The sequence below is a fragment of the Abramis brama genome (assembly GCF_963993115.1).
Source record: "Abramis brama genome assembly, chromosome: 3".
Taxonomy (NCBI): domain Eukaryota; kingdom Metazoa; phylum Chordata; class Actinopteri; order Cypriniformes; family Leuciscidae; genus Abramis; species Abramis brama.
The window spans coordinates 38,763,166-38,779,470 of record NC_139965.1 but is presented as its reverse complement, the minus strand read 5'-3'; the positions used below and the strand labels follow the sequence as shown (position 1 = coordinate 38,779,470).

The 16,305-nt window shown below is 36.7% G+C and overlaps 2 protein-coding genes across 2 annotated transcripts; both read left to right on the top strand.

Annotated features, from left to right (window-relative positions):
- The first annotated feature begins 669 nt into the window (after positions 1–669).
- hrasb (HRas proto-oncogene, GTPase b) lies at positions 670–8,948 on the top strand. The gene is made up of 6 exons (XM_084108208.1): positions 670–1,006; positions 2,682–2,815; positions 4,177–4,355; positions 4,448–4,607; positions 4,742–4,865; positions 7,073–8,948. The coding sequence occupies exons 2-5, from the start codon at positions 2,705–2,707 to the stop codon at positions 4,859–4,861; spliced, it is 570 nt and encodes a 189-aa protein (XP_083964334.1). The 5' UTR covers positions 670–1,006; positions 2,682–2,704; the 3' UTR covers positions 4,862–4,865; positions 7,073–8,948.
- A 130-nt stretch (positions 8,949–9,078) lies between these two features.
- Positions 9,079–16,305, top strand: tsg101b (tumor susceptibility 101b). Its single transcript, XM_084110369.1, has 10 exons — positions 9,079–9,341; positions 9,423–9,507; positions 9,916–9,981; positions 10,117–10,280; positions 10,379–10,505; positions 10,642–10,702; positions 12,249–12,343; positions 14,121–14,323; positions 14,961–15,200; positions 15,293–16,305. The coding sequence occupies exons 1-10, from the start codon at positions 9,297–9,299 to the stop codon at positions 15,380–15,382; spliced, it is 1,176 nt and encodes a 391-aa protein (XP_083966495.1). The 5' UTR covers positions 9,079–9,296; the 3' UTR covers positions 15,383–16,305.

Sequence of the window (16,305 nt, the reverse complement as noted above, 5' to 3'; positions counted from 1 at the left end):
TAGAGAATCATTAACTATTTTTCAAAGGACTCAGTAATGTTTTGGATATATTCGCTGTATACGTCCCTCAGACACACAAAACTCATCTCGATAAAACAAGTTTAATAAGCGTTTGAGATGAAAATAAAGAAATATGTCAGTTTTTAAATAATAATAAAAAAAACATTACAAAAACAATAACTTTGCTATATTGTCATTGTTCTGTAATAATAATAAAATAAAAAAATATGTTTTTAAGGTTGAGACACTTAAGTGTTTATAATTTGAAATTTCCTTCTGATTGTCAGTGATTTTTAAAACTATTTTTAAGAAAGAAACTGATCTTTTAATTCTATATGGACATTGTTCTGTAAAAATGATGAAAAGAAAGAATCAAAGAAAGAAAAAAGAATTAGCCAACAATAATTTTTGTCATCAAGAGTTTGTCATCTGAAATTTCCCTCTAATTGTCAGTGATTTTATGAGAATTAAACTCTATATGGGGAATGATCTGCAATGAAAAATAGAAAAAAAAAGAAAGAAAGAAAGAAAGAAAGAAAGAAAGAAAGAAAGAAAGAAAGAAAGAAAGAAAGAAAGAAAAAGAAACGATGTTATTTTTGTGTTTGCAACATAAGACAGCCCACCTGTAATGTAAAGGGTTGAGAGAGTGTGTGTTGTGTGTATTGAAACACACAGGGTTTGGGCGTGTGCTGTGGCTCTAAGCTCCCTCTTCTTCTTCTTCTTCCCCCTACACACACAACACTCTCTCTCACACACACACACACACACTGCTCGCTCGCCTATCAGTCGACCCACACCGGCAGCTCGTTGTTCGATGTTTGTGTTGCTCGCATCTGCTTCAGCGAATCTGTAGCGCGCGAGAAGAAGAACAAGAATAACACGAGCTGTCTAATGACGAAAATAGTTGAGAGCAACGGAGTATTGAGGGGAGCAGCGGGAAGGATGTCGACATATTATTGACTTGTGCTGAGTGTCGTCGAGACGAGCGAACAGCGCCGTGGATTCTGTAAGTACTAGTCCAGCTGCTGTCTTTCTATGCTGTGTGTCGTGCAGGAATAACAGCAGCAACAAAATGTTCCTTGTAGACGCTGGACGGAATTAATTTTTTATTTATTTTTTATTTATTTTTTTTGGCCATCGAGGCGTAAATCATTTCACCAGCATCTCGAAACTGAAGAACTACTCCTGTAGTGAACATGGAAAACGAAACAAATGCGTCAAATCAGTGCGCGCGCCTGAATTCCATTCATTTCTAGTTCGTTACATTGTAGCGAGCTGTGCAACTATATTCATATAGGCTACATACAGCGGTGTTGCGTAGCTACTATGGACATAATGGTCGATGCAGGAGAAATAAGTTTATTTAAATCAACAGAGCAAGAAACGTTTCTATAAAGACTAGTTTTTGTAGCCTACTCGAGTCTTTACGTTTTTGAAACTTATTATGTCATCACATAGATTGGTTGCCATTGTATTGTAGGGCTAGCAGAGATCCACTCACTAAAATGACTACGTTGTTTACATTGCGCATCGTCTGAAAAGTCAATAAAGGTGATGTCATTGCATTTCAGCGGTAATGGGAAAAATGAAAGGGATTTATTACACATATACATAGCCTGCCTACACACACACACACACACACACACACACACACACATATATATATATATATATATATATATATATATATATATATATATATTGGTGTGGGACTGTGTGTGTTTTTAAAGGGTGAGGTATCCTACCTGGTACAGTGTGATCACTAATTTTATGGGCAAAAAAACCTCTTTTGATTCGGTAATTAAAAGTTGTTTTGCCTGACATGTGATCCAGAGCCTAAAGGCAATATAAAAGTTGTAAATTTCACAGGTAAGGCTACATGACAGGTGGAGGAGCTAAAAATAGATTTTCAAATGGAATACTTGATGCAGTGTCCAGTGACAAAGCTGAACCTGATGGCTTGACTGATGTTTTTTAACAGTGCACAGAAATTCAGATGAACCATACTTTATTTTTTCTCATTAGCAAAGAATAGAATAGTTGTATAATACGATTTATTTTACTCATATTTGGTTACTTTATTAACTGCTCCATGAAAACAAATTCACAAAAATGGTTTAGGAAATACTTTCAGATAAATATTCAGAAAAAAAAAATCCAAGCACATCTTAGATGATCAGATGTTATTAGGTTCTTTGACGTGCATCTTCTCCTGAGGATCCATCATTTATTAAGTAGATTGTCAGAATTTCAAATCTAGTTTGAAAGGGATGAAATTACACAGGTTATGAGTGAAATAGATTCTGCTGGCACTGAATCAAACATTTGAACTAATAACACAAATAGATCACTATAAGGGAAAGTCCTGTTGGCAAGTTTCCGCTGCAGCCCAAAATAGATTTTTTTTTTGTCCAGTGTTACATCACTAGACAAGGGTCATTTTATCTGTCTTAAATATTGTCAGCAAGACAAGTGCTTTACTCCAGGAAGCACTGGTATACTCTTCATGGATGTTGACTGGAATCCCCCGTTTACTTTTTTATTGAATGAACTGTCAGTTCTGTTTCCTTGTAAGCTTATTTTAACTTGTTCAACAGACTGTTTCAAGTGTATAAGTCCTATAATGATTCATTTTATAAAAAAAATCTCACATTTCCTTGTTCCTTCTTGGTTTCTTTCAGTTTCTGACTCCGCAGCAGTGAGAATGACAGAATATAAGTTGGTGGTGGTAGGTGCAGGTGGTGTGGGCAAGAGTGCTCTGACCATCCAGCTCATTCAGAACCACTTTGTTGATGAATACGACCCAACCATTGAGGTAAGCCTAAAGTCAAAATGGTAGTTTCTGTCATTACCTTTGTCTCATATGTAATAGTTTATTATATGTTCAGTTATGAAATTCAGATGGCACAGGCTGATAGGTCCTTTACATGCAATCTGCAAGCAGTTACACCATTACCACATGGCACAAGCTGTTTGTTCTCTGCTGATCCTGCAGCCAATGAGATTGCTTGCCTAACATTTAGTTTGGTTCATTGTATGCCCTGAAACCCTCCACCTCCCCCAGCTCCTCCTGTCTTGGTCTGCTATTAGATTTATGTATTTCTGTTCATGCAGCAGCATATCTTACATGCGCATGACAGCGTGTCTATAAGTCCATACTTGCGACTGCAGCAGCATAGTAGATCTAGTCCGTGAAGACCAAATACATTAACATTGCCATAATCAATAACATGCCAAAACTTCTTAGAGTTCTCATGATTGCAAAAAAAACCCAGACCTCAATGCAGAATATAGTTCCATATTTTCGAATAAAATAATTTATGAATAGAAAACATCAAAATTTAATCTGAGGGTAAAACATTCGCCCCACTTTGGTCAAATAATCCACAGTTTCCACTTTCTCTTTATCAGTAACAGAATATATTTCACTGTATATTGCAGTGTCAATTGAGCGGTAAGAGAATTCACAATTAGAGCTGTCATGATTCCTCGATTAAATTCGAGTACTCGATTTTAAAAATCCTCGATTGCAATTTAATATATTTTTTATGGTTTAATATATATATATAATATTACATATTTGTAATATGAGCGGATCCATTCACAGTAAATGCTGCTCCACATGAACTGTTATCATTTACATGCGTGGAGTGCATCTCACACACCATCTCTGCATATGCTGTGAGTTTGGGTTGCTTATAACGTTCATCTGGGAACGCGATGTGCGTCATTTCATCAGATTTGAAAGGTAAATAATTTATAAACCTACGCCAACACAGGAGAATACATCAATATGTTTCTAAATATGCAAACTGTTCATCGCGTGAAGTTTGCATGTTTTGATGTCCACATATTCTTGTTCAGGAAATTACAGTGGTTGTAGCATTTCTACTGTAAAGAAGTGGCCATATAGTATGTAAGATTAAGTAAACATTTCAATTAAATAAAGTTTGGCCAATTTTAAATGAGGATTCTTGATCATACTGTAAAGTGTAACAACAACAATCACCAGGCGTTGGCGCCCTCTGCAAGCATTTGTTATAATAAATAACAGACATAAGATGATTGTTTATATTATATATATCATGTATTTTAACAGTGTTATTCTATAAAACCATGATACTTTATTTGAATCAAATATTATTGCCTCTTACATTGGATATTTCTTCCTCACAGGACTCATACAGGAAACAGGTGGTGATTGATGGAGAGACGTGTCTGTTAGATATCCTGGATACTGCAGGTCAGGAAGAGTACAGTGCGATGAGAGACCAGTACATGAGGACCGGAGAGGGCTTTCTCTGCGTCTTTGCCATCAACAATACCAAGTCTTTTGAGGACATTCATCAGTACAGGTTAAATGATAGGAAACACATAAAAATACATATTTTTGTTTCTTATAATAAATATCATTATAAATGTGGATTGTTTGCACTGCTTTTTAAAGGGAACAGATTAAAAGGGTTAAAGACTCAGATGATGTGCCTATGGTGCTTGTGGGTAATAAATGTGACCTACCGGCACGTACTGTGGACACAAGGCAAGCCCAGGAACTCGCCCGTAGCTACGGTATACCCTACATTGAAACCTCAGCCAAGACAAGACAGGTTAGAAACATTTCAGCCAAATATATTCTGTTGTATAACCAATCATTTTGATAATAAAGTATCAAGCTGTCCTAATTTCATTGTATGGTTGGATGTATAAAACTGAATGTATATGTGTGTGTGTTTCTGATTAGGGAGTGGAAGATGCCTTTTACACACTCGTCCGTGAAATCAGGCAGCATAAGTTGAGGAAACTGAACCCGCCAGATGACAACGGCCAAGACTGTATGAACTGCCGCTGTGTGGTGTCATGATCTGGTAAATTCCTTTATTCTGTTAGCTGGTGGCCCTATTATGCTTTTTTAGATGTTACTTTTCATGTTGTGTGTAAATAGCGATATACGATAAATTAAGTTATGTCTCCTTAAAGAAAGAACCGATTCTGAAGTCTTACTTCCTCCGTAAACCTATGTAGGTTTATAACAAATTAGCATGTTCATTGGCTTCCCGCGAACCACATCTAATTTGACCCACCCTCAAACACTGTAATTGTTGCTGAGGCCTGGAAGAGTTTGGTTCTTGTCATCGACATGTCGAGTCCATGGGCTCGAATTGATACGGTAAAACCTACGGCCTTGTTACTGTTCATATCACTGTGTATACAAGTGGAGGAGGTGAAATTCAGAAATGGTAATGGGCATTTCGTTTCCAACACACGCTGTAAGCAGTAGACCAGGGGTGCCCAATCCTGCTCCTGCCGATCGACTGTCCTGCAGTTCATCTCCAACCCTAATCAAACACACCTGAAGCCACCAATTAAGGTCTTCAGGATCACTTGAAAATTAAAGGCAGGTGTGTTTGATTAAGGTTGGAGATGTACTGTGCAGGACAGTCGATCGGCAGGAGCAGGATTGGGCACCCCTGCAGTAGACCAATCACAACAGACTGGGCCATCAGACCTGACAGCAGAGTAGGCTCTCAGAAAGGAGGGGTTTAGAGATCATTTATCAAACCGTTTCAGACACTGTGAGAAAAGAGGTGATGCTACAATGTATATGAGAAAATTAAAGGGTTAGCTCACCCAAAAAATCTGTCATTAATAATTACTCACCATCATGTCGTTTCAAACCAGTAATACTTTCGTTTATCTTTAGAACACAAATGAAGATATTTGTAATAAAATCTGAGCGATTTCTGTCCCTCCATTGAGAGCTACGCAACTACCAATTTGAAGTTTCAAATAGTTCATAAAGAGGTCTTTAATCTCTGGTTTAATCAAAATTTTCCCGATCTCGTTCGCTTTATATGATGAACAGATTGAATTTAGGCTTTTATTCACTTATAAACATTTATCACTTCACACATCAGTTGTGGTAAGCGGAAGCTCAAGCATGTTCGCTTGACGTGCGAGAACCAATGAAGTTCATTCCCGTGTGATACGCATGTTCGCTTGAGCTTGTGTTTATGTTAGCTGATCGATGTTTATTTGTGAAAAAAAAAGCCTAAATTCAATCTGTTCATCATAATCGATCGAGTCTCTTAAAAACAAAGAATAAATGCTAAATAGACTAAACCGCTCAATTCATATGGATTAGTTTTACGATCTCTTTATGAACTTTTTGAAGCATCAAAGTGGTAATTGCGTAGCCTGGAAATCCAGACCCAAATATGAAAGATTAATGGTCTGGCATTGAGTAATGAAAATCGGCCAGCTCGAGGGGCGGCACCAAGCATGCATTTGAAAATCTGACAGCACGCAATTGGATAACACTTCGACCAATCACAACAAGCCCCATACGCTTAGCTACCAGCGGAGCTAACTGGTAGATTAGACTCTTGCCGTATCCGGTCGGCAAAACAGCAAAAACGCCCTTCTTGCAAAGGAACGATTCGAGCGGCGTCTTCTGTTCCTCTTTTAGATAAAAAGCCAAGTCTAACTCGTTCATTGTAGCGGCCAAAGCCGTTTCAAACAACTGGTGTTCATCCATCGCTATCTTGCAATGTTTACTAATGACTTCGACGTCACTGTGCTGTCGTCATCTGTTTAGCTCGCCTCTGGCCCGCCTATATCAGATAACCCGATGTGATTGGTGCAGCTCGGATACAAGGGCATATTTAATGAGCATCATTACATTCAATCAAATTCAATTTGTGCCCTCGCGAGAACTCTGGATTTCCAGGGTAGTAATTGCGTAGCTGTCTCTCAGATTTCATTAAAATATCTGGTTTGGAACGACATGAGGGTGAGTAATTAATGACAGAATTTAAATTTTTGGGTGAACTAACCCTTTAAAGTGTTTTTTTGTTGTTGTTTTTTTTAACCTGCGTGTAAACCAATTGTAGCAGACCTCCAAAACAAAATTAGGAACCATTACAATATAATAAATGGGGCACTTTAATAAATGATCCAACCATGGTTATATGACATAAATCTCTCAATAACATAAATATACAAGTATTCATGAATAATTAAACAATTGTGTAGTGCTGTACATGTTTACTCAGTTCTCTCCTTCTCTTTGCAGTGAAAGTGCATGGCGTGGCTTTGAAAGCAGTGCAGCCCCACAGACCACAAACACTGCAACACCTACACAGATGCTGGACGTTTAGAGCAGACTGTGTAAAAGGGAAATCTTTATTCTGGCAGCCCTGCAGTCTTCTTAGGGATGTTCCCATCGCTCTCCTTTACTGGAGAGGAAAGAAGTTGTACCTCATTTTAACGGTCTCAACACTGGAGTTGCTATACGACTGGATGAGCGCTGTCTGTCACACTTAAATATATTTACATTAAACAAACTATTTACTCTTAACTGGAAGTAATAGCTCAGAAAATAACCTCTCATATTGATTTGTCAGATGTGTATGTTAGAAAAACACTTTACGAGATGGGGAGGAGAATTACTACATCATCAGTTAGATTAGCATATGTCTGGATGTGAGGAAGATTTGTATTGTCATTTGCTTAGAAGAAGTCTAACCTAATAAAATGTACATAATTCATTACATTCTCTTGCAAAGAGAATAGTCATATGCAGTGTGTGTATCACAAGTTATAGTGCAATAGATTGCGATTAGAAGGTACATCTCCGATAGGACATGCTATGGAATCGCATTTATTCTTTGTTAGCCTTTTTGTATTTGAATGGCCTTCGGGGTCTTTGAATTGTGGCTTGATTAAATATCCAGATGTGATGCTTTTCATTTACATTATTAGACAAATGCATCACAAATGATTGCATTGGCTAAAGAAGACAAATAAATGAAGGTCTCTTCAAAAAAAAAAAAAAAACTATTCTTGTTGGAAAATGAATGCAAACCTACTATAAACTTCAAAGCTTGGACTGAAAAGCTTTTGTTGATATTGCCAGCACTGTGCAGTTCCCATGTTCAGGTTATGCTTGAAACGTTTGTCTAATCCTCAAATGCATTTGTCCCCTTTTACCTTTAGGAAGTACATTTTACATGTTTTGTGTCAATAAGGAGTAATGTACTTCTATATCAGACATCAGATTGCTTGTATTATACACTTATTGTAAATCATCATGTAAATTCATCATTACTATAAATTATGATGGGACCTTCTTTCTGTTAGATTTCAAATCTAAACAAAGGTCTTTCGATTTAATTTACGTGAATCAGATGAACACCTAACAGTGTCTTTGACTAGTGGTGAGTGTCTTCTCTTTCTGGCTGAAATTTGATGATTTTGCTCGATAAAGATTGCAGAGTGTTTTGTTCCTTGAAGTCTATTGATTGTTCTCAAGGACATACATGGGCGGATATGATTCTCCCTTTAAATCACATGTCGGTAGCTATGGATATGACCTTCAAGGGTTTCTATCAGAATGCTGTGGGCATCCAGATCGTTTTGATGGATTTAGCTACTCTGCCACAGAGTAATGTGGGTTTATCACGTGGTGTGATGGCTCCCACGACTTACTGAATATTGTTGTACATTAATATTGTTAATGTCCATTTTCCATGACACTCTTATTAACATTATGTAAAATACACAAATACATGACCTCGAATTACATAGGACCTCTATGTTATTCTGTTTTAAACATGTCATAAGCAAAATGCTGCTATAGCCTACTAAATCATTTTCATGGTTTTTTTTTTTTTTGTTTGGTTTTTTTTATTACAATAATAGCAGAACACAGCGTTATAGTAGCGTTCCTACAGAAAAAATTGCAAAAGTCTGTGTTGGCTCTGGTATTTAAATAATTCGGTTCTTTTTTTTATTTTTATTTTTTTTAAAGAAGTTCTTATTTTGTGTCTATGGTGTGAAGGCAACACTGAATTTCATTTTAACAATCTGTCATTATAGATTTGTGCCTACCATTATGATTATTGTGTAATGAAAGTGTCAAATAAAGAAGCTTGTTTTGATTTCCTGAACATCTGTTTTACATTTGAATATTTTTAAAGATCTTTAAAAGTCGAATTTTACCTAGTCACTACATCCTGAATATGGATTTTTAAAGTTTAAAAATTATTATTGAAGCAAAACTGTTGTAAAGTAGAACCTACACTTCAACCAATGAAGTGCAACTTCTGAGTTCTGCGTCATCAGTCATCTGACCGGAAGTGAAGTAATGCCAGTTCAGCCGAGATTTCCTTGTTTGTTATGGATGCGATGATTTGGTCTTTATGAGTTTATATCCATAACACAACTATATGATTTAACTGGTAAACGCTGTACAATCTTTTTTTTTTGTAATATATTAGTTCATAATCACTGTAAACATGACGACAATGAACGAAAATTCTCTACGGAAAATTCTGGCGAAGGTATGTTAAACTCTTGCGTACCAGAGAAGATGTTTACAAAGTGTTTTACGTGATCTGGGTAATGTTTTTCTGTGTACACAGATTTATAAATACAGGGATCTGACCGCACGCGACTTAAACGTGACGTCTCACTATAAAGATCTTAAACCTGTGTTGGACAACTACGGTAAGACTTACTGTGGCTCTAAACTTCAAACACACTTACAAATGTTTAAATGTCGTTTTTATATGCACTTAACATTTATTTTCAGTAAAGATAACATGAACATAAAAAGTTCGCAAGGTTTTAAATTTGGCAGTATGAAGTCATTTATACTTTTGTTTTCATTTTTAATTATATGTATACCAATTGATATCAGCTCAATTTGGGTACTATACGGTTATCCGGACCACATGTGATGACCTACCCCAACCCCGCCCCTAAACCTACCCATTACTGGGGTTACGACCAACCAAGAGCGGTTGTGGTCACGTGTGGTCAGGTGTGGTCCGGATAACCGTATAGTACCTCAATTTGTACTATAAATATATTTCCCTGGCCTACACTCATTCAGCATTTTATTTTTTATTTTAGTGTTCAATGATGGCTCTACCAAAGAGCTGCTGAGTCTCACAGGAACGGTGCCAGTAAACTACCGAGGTATGGATACACTGCTTTCAAAGAAGAAGTTTCTCCACTCTTCAGACTGCTTTAAAATACAATCCAGCTGTATCCAGATGAATAAAGTCCTTGTGTTGAACCCTTTTCCCTATTTAATATTTTCCTCTTCTATAGGAAATGTGTACAACATTCCCATCTGCCTGTGGCTTCTTGACACGTATCCCTACAACCCTCCCATCTGTTTTGTCAAACCCACAAGTGCCATGATGATAAAACCCGGGAAACACGTTGATGCCAATGGAAAGATTTACCTCCCATACCTGCATGAATGGAAACCTGTAAGTGTTTTTTTATATTTTTTTTTATCTTTGTATGTTTAATTCAGGAGGGTGTAAACTCATGCATCTTTCATTTGCTTTGGTCTTCTCTTCTTTAGCCCCAGTCTAATTTATTGGGACTGATCCAGGTGATGATTGCGGTGTTCGGAGATGAACCACCAGTCTTCTCACGGCCCAGCACTCAGGCAACTTACCCAGCTTACCCGGCAGCAGGCCCACCTAACAGTAAGCATATACTTGCGTCTGATTGTTTTGGTTCAGCGCAATATATTGGATCTGATAGATAATGTATTTTAAGATTTAGGTTAGCATTTGACTTCGGGCATCAGCAGTAATTATATCATTTAATTTTTCTTTCCAGCTTCCTACATGCCAAGCACACCAGGCTTGCCTTATAGTCAAGGACATCCAGCCAATTCAGGGTAAGTGCTTTCAGTGTGCAAGTCACAAATCTTGACCATATGGTCTACCAGTTGACTATGTACACAAAAGTTTAAAGTTGTGGGGGGTTTTTTGTGAAAAAAAAAAAAATGCTTTTGAGCAAGGATGCATTAAATTGATCAAAAGTAACAATAAAGACATTTATAATGTAACAAAAGATAATCAATTTTAAATAAATCCTGATCTTTTGAATGTTCTATTCATCAAAGAACTAAAAAAAGATGTATATAAAACAGTTATTTTAAATTGTAATAATATTAAAATATTACTGTTTTTACTATATTTTTGTTCATATAAATGCAGCCTTGATGAGCATAAGAGAAAAAAAAATATTTAAAAACCATTCTGACCCCAAACGGTAGTTTGGTTCTCAGACATCTGCCACTGATCAGTGGTCTTGTTATGCGAGACAGCAAAAACACATACAATTTTTCTCATCTGATTTGGGCCTCTTTCATATGCGTTTCTAAATCCAATACATATCAGATATCTGGTCATCTGACCCATGTCTAAAGACTTAAATCCGATCCTCCTCTTATTTCATTGACATCCATTGTAACAGAATATTTTGGTCACTTTTTATATAAGGTGACCTTAATTACTATGTACTTATCAAAAAATAAATCGTTTTGGTGATACGGTTAGGTTTAAGGGAGGAATTACAATGTAAAGTGAGGGTCAACAGTGTAATTACAGCTGTAACTACACGCACGTATTTTTAAAAATAAGTACAATGTAAGAACATGTATGTATACAATATCATTAATTTAAATGGTAATACATGGTAGTTAAAGACACCTAATATAAAGTGGGACAGTCAAGCATGCATTTTGCAGCAAAAAGACATTTATTTTTATACCAGCATTAAAAGATTAGAGCATAACGCTGCCGGAAAGTGGATTTGGAGGGTCAAAGTTGAGAACCCCTGCTGTAAATCAAAATACACACTTGGTGAAAGCACCATAAGTTTCTCTAGAGACTCGTGAAAATCTTGCGATAGACTCAAGGCTGTTTTTTTGGCACAAATGAAACAACATACATGAGTAGGAATTAATAATTTTATTAAATTAGTGAGCAGAATTGGCAAACTCCAGAATAATACATGGTATGAGTGAACAGTATTTCCAGGAGAGAATAGCAGGAAAAATAACAAACTTCAGACGAATACGGCTTTAATTAACAATACATTTTCTGAACAGATATTCTCTATAGGATTCCAACTTTTTTTTGTAATGAAGGCTTAACCAGAATATAATCATGCTAGATCTCTTTGAAATTGCCGCTCGATGCTCATGCAAGTGTTCCTATAACGAATCATGAATATAATCGTATTTTCCTTCTTTGAAGAATTATTTGGATTCACTGGATTAAAAAGAGATAACAGTGTAACTACAAATGTTAATTAATTGCATTAAATGTAATTACAATGCATCATCATGTATGAACATTATAAGTATATTGTATCAAATGTTTAACTTAAGGCCACCTGATATAAAGCGTGACCATATTTTCTTTTCTGTCTGTCAGGGGATTTCAGGGCTACCCTTACCCTGCAACAGCTTCTGGATACCCCTCTACCGGGTCATCTCTCTATACCACGGTGTCGCCTGTTACTACAGTGGGTGAGCAATAGTAGTGAAATCTCAGAAACCAAGAATAAAAAAAAACGAATGCATTTCTAATCCTGTATCTGTCTCAGAAACAAGTACACTACCACTGGGGTTAGTGGTAAGATTTAAAAAATAAAATAAACTTTTTTTCAGCAAGGATAGATTAAATTGATAAAAAGTGACAGTAAAGTCATTTATAATGTTATCATATAAGATTTCTTCAAAGAATCCGGTCAACACACTCACTGCGCTCTCCCAGCTAATTTGGTGCTGAGACCTATGTATCAATCCAAAAATGCAAAAAAGGTCTGCACTCTAAAAATCTTTTATTGTAAACAGGAGATAAAGTTAACAAACTGTTGGCTCTTTGCCTTCCTCAGTGTGCACACTGTGTGCAAGAGCCGAAACGGTTGTTAACTTTTGTTAACTTTATCTCCTGTTTACAATAAACGATTTCTAGAGTGCAGACCTTTTTTGCATTTTCAAGGGGAAAAAATGCATCATAGTTTACCACGGAAATATCAAGTGGTACAACTGTTTTCAACATTGATAATAATAAGAAATATTTCTTTAGCAGCAAATCATCATATTAGAATCATTTCTGAAGGATAATGTGACACTGAATACTAGAGTAATGAAGCTGAAAAATCAGCTTTGCAAATACAGGAATGAATTTTAACATATATTCAAATAGAAAACAGTTATTTTAAAGGGATGGGCCAAACACCCCCCCAGAAGCTTTTTTTCCCTTGGTCGAACATTATTAAAGTTAGAGCTTATTTAGAGAAATCAGCCCGAATGGCTTAGTGCAGGCGCTAACGGATCCTAGGATGTATCTCGTAAATTACCCCACTAATAATGCCCAGAATGGTACCAAACTTCTACAGTAGTACAAATAGGTTCTGTACTCATAAAACGAGGCATTGGAAAGTTTGTAAGTACATCAGGAGTTTATTTAAATAACACTTGCCTGACGGCTCATGCTACTGCTAACCCGGACGTCGACGTCACTTCAGTGATTTGGGAAAAGCACGTAAAAGTCCTGGCAGAAAGCCAGTATATCCAACATTTTTTATAATTTTTTTCCGAAGTGTTGACAACTTAGTGTTAACTAATAATTGTTGCAAACTGGTACTACCAACAAAATATTAGTTCATTCCTATTAGTTTTCTTCGTTGTTACACTACATCCTTATGCATCGCTTTCTGCCAGGACTTTTACGGGCTTTTCCCAAATCACGGAAGTGACCTCGACGTCCGGGTTAGCAGTAGCATAAACCGTCAGGCAAGTGTTATTTAAATAAACTCCTGATGTACTTACAAACTTTGCAATGCCTTGTTTTATGAGTACAGCACCTATTTGTACTTCTGTAGAAGTTTGGTACCATTCCCGGCATTATTAGTGGGGTAATTTACGAGATACAGCCTAAATTCCATTAGCGCCTGCACTAAGCCATTCTGCTGATATCTCTAAATAAGCTCTAACTTTAATAATATTCGACCAAGGGAAAAAAAAGCTTCTGGGGGGATGTTTGGCTCAAGGTCATGGTGCAAAGGACCCTAGGTTGAAATTACTCTGAACCATCCCTTTAAACTGTAATAATACTTAATATTTCTGTTTTTACTGTATTTTTGATCAAATAAATGCAGCCTTTTTGAGCAACTTAAGACACTACTTTTAAGAACATTAATAAATCTTACCAACCAAAAATCTTTCAACGGTAGTGAACAAACTTATTCCAAAAAAACTGTACTTTCAAACCCCTGCAAATATTTTTGCTGTGTTTCAGGGCCCACTCGTGATGGTACCATCGGAGAGGACACAATCCGTGCATCTTTGGTGTCTGCGGTCAGTGACAAATTGCGCTGGCGGATGAAAGAAGAGATGGATCGAGCACAGGCAGAGCTGGATGCCCTGAAAAGGACAGAGGAGGACCTGAAGAGAGGCCACCAGAAGCTGGAGGAGATGGTGACCAAACTAGACCTGGAGATGGTACAAGAGAAACATTCGTAATTATACAGCTACAGTTGAAATGAGCCAAACATTCTGATTTGTTGTTGATGATATTTAAGCGTTGTACTATTAAAGGAGAACTCCGGTCAATTTTAACATTGAGCTCATTTTTTTGTACATTTGGAGTGCTGTCAATACAGAGAACAACGACAAAAATCGGTGTTGCCTACACTATGTTATCCTCTTTTTAAAATTTGCACCCTGTTGACTTCAATAGGGCAAGTTTTAAACCTGCTTTTAGCCTCTTAACATCCTTGATGTGTCATTACAAGTGCACAGCCAATGTTAGATTATTCCTTCAGAGTGAACACGGGTGAATCTGACTGCAGTAGATGTGAAAGATATGAATAAAAATGATAATAATTCAGCCAGCGCTCATACCTGTATTTACATCCTGTTTTCGGTCGAAGTCCAAAGTAGTCGATTGTCGAGTTCACGCGCATAGGTTTAGTTACCTATGATCACGCGCGTGAACTCGACAATCGACTGTATTCTCTGTATTGACAGCACTCCAAATGTACAAAAAAATGAGCTCAATGTTAAAATTGACCGGAGTTCTCCTTTAAATATTTTATAAAATGTAAAAATCAAACATGTTCTTTCCATTGAATCACAGGCTGATGTGGACAAAAACATTGATAGCCTCAAGCAGAAAGATGAGGAGCTGACTGTTGCACTGGAGAGAATGCAGAACCAATCTGAGGACAATGACCTCGATGAAGTGATTGTGCCGACCGCTCCTCTTTATAAGCAGATTCTGAACCTCTACGCTGAAGAAAATGCCATAGAAGACACTATCTTCTACTTGGGTGAAGCGTTACGCAGAGATGTCATTGACTTGGATGTCTTCCTCAAGGTTAGTCAACGGCCCTTTTTGTCATTGTCTTGTTGGCCAAGCTAAAACACAATATTTGAAATATATTAATGTGAATATCCTGTTGTGTGCAGCATGTGCGCCTCCTCTCCAGAAAACAGTTCCAGTTGCGAGCCTTGATGCAGAAGGCCCGGAAAGTAGCAGGCCTCAGTGACCTGTACTGACCTGCCCAAATAAATCATTCTCCCTCTCAGTTATACCACGTGGTAAACTAAATCACAGTCTTTATGATGTGAAAGGTGATTGTAATTTACCCAGGACCAAAACCCCAAATCTCTGTGAAATGGAGAGATTGAAGTTTACATTCATAGCATCTAGACAACAAGTGCAATGAATTAATCTTTATTATGTTAAAAAAATAAATAAATAATAGTGACCTTTAAGGTTCTTAACTTCGTTGAGAGGGAAACAAAGAAAGGAAATCAAACATTTGCAAGATACATTTTTGCTCAGCTAAGGAGTTTAGCATAGCCTTATAAAAACAGCAATCGTTGCACTTTTTGTAACTTGTGCCTCATATTCTTCTAAAGTGTCTTTTCAGGTACAGGGTGAAGGTAAAGAAGTATGGGAATTACATTCTCAACCTGAATGTTAGTCTTATTTGTATATTGTTTAATCTCCAAATAGTACCTGTAACTGAATAATTCTCTTAAAATCTGCACTTTGTTTTATTTTTAGATAAGTTAGTAAACCAATCTACTCTAACATCTCAGAATCTAATTGTATCTTTGTTAATGCTTAATGCATTGAAGCATTTTTGCAGTTCTACTTATGATAACAGTTGTTATGCTGCCAGTTTACATGAATGTACTTGGTTGAACTGCAAGCATATTATGCAGACATCTTCAGATTAAACTTGTATATCTATTTGAGATATGATGTATAAAACCACAAAGAATGAAGGGAACTTTTTTTGTTGTTGCAAAGAATGTAACGGCATTATAAGCATGAATGAAGTGTTTTGCTTACAATCACGGGAAACAAGGGAATGAAAGACCAAATTATTGTGCAGTATGTCTTTGAGGTATGAGGGTATTTAAAATGTTTAATGAATATCTGTAATAAAAAAAACAAAACAAAAAAACTA

Bases quoted from the DNA above. Each gene is read 5' to 3' on its own strand.
- tsg101b (XM_084110369.1), top strand. From the start codon at position 9,297: ATGACGACAATGAACGAAAATTCTCTACGGAAAATTCTGGCGAAG. The intron at 10,703-12,248 runs GTAAGTGCTTTC...TCTGTCTGTCAG, and splicing joins GGACATCCAGCCAATTCAGG to GGGATTTCAGGGCTACCCTT. The intron at 15,201-15,292 runs GTTAGTCAACGG...TGTTGTGTGCAG, and splicing joins ACTTGGATGTCTTCCTCAAG to CATGTGCGCCTCCTCTCCAG.
- hrasb (XM_084108208.1), top strand. From the start codon at position 2,705: ATGACAGAATATAAGTTGGTGGTGGTAGGTGCAGGTGGTGTGGGCAAG. The intron at 2,816-4,176 runs GTAAGCCTAAAG...TCTTCCTCACAG, and splicing joins AATACGACCCAACCATTGAG to GACTCATACAGGAAACAGGT. The intron at 4,608-4,741 runs GTTAGAAACATT...GTTTCTGATTAG, and splicing joins CCTCAGCCAAGACAAGACAG to GGAGTGGAAGATGCCTTTTA.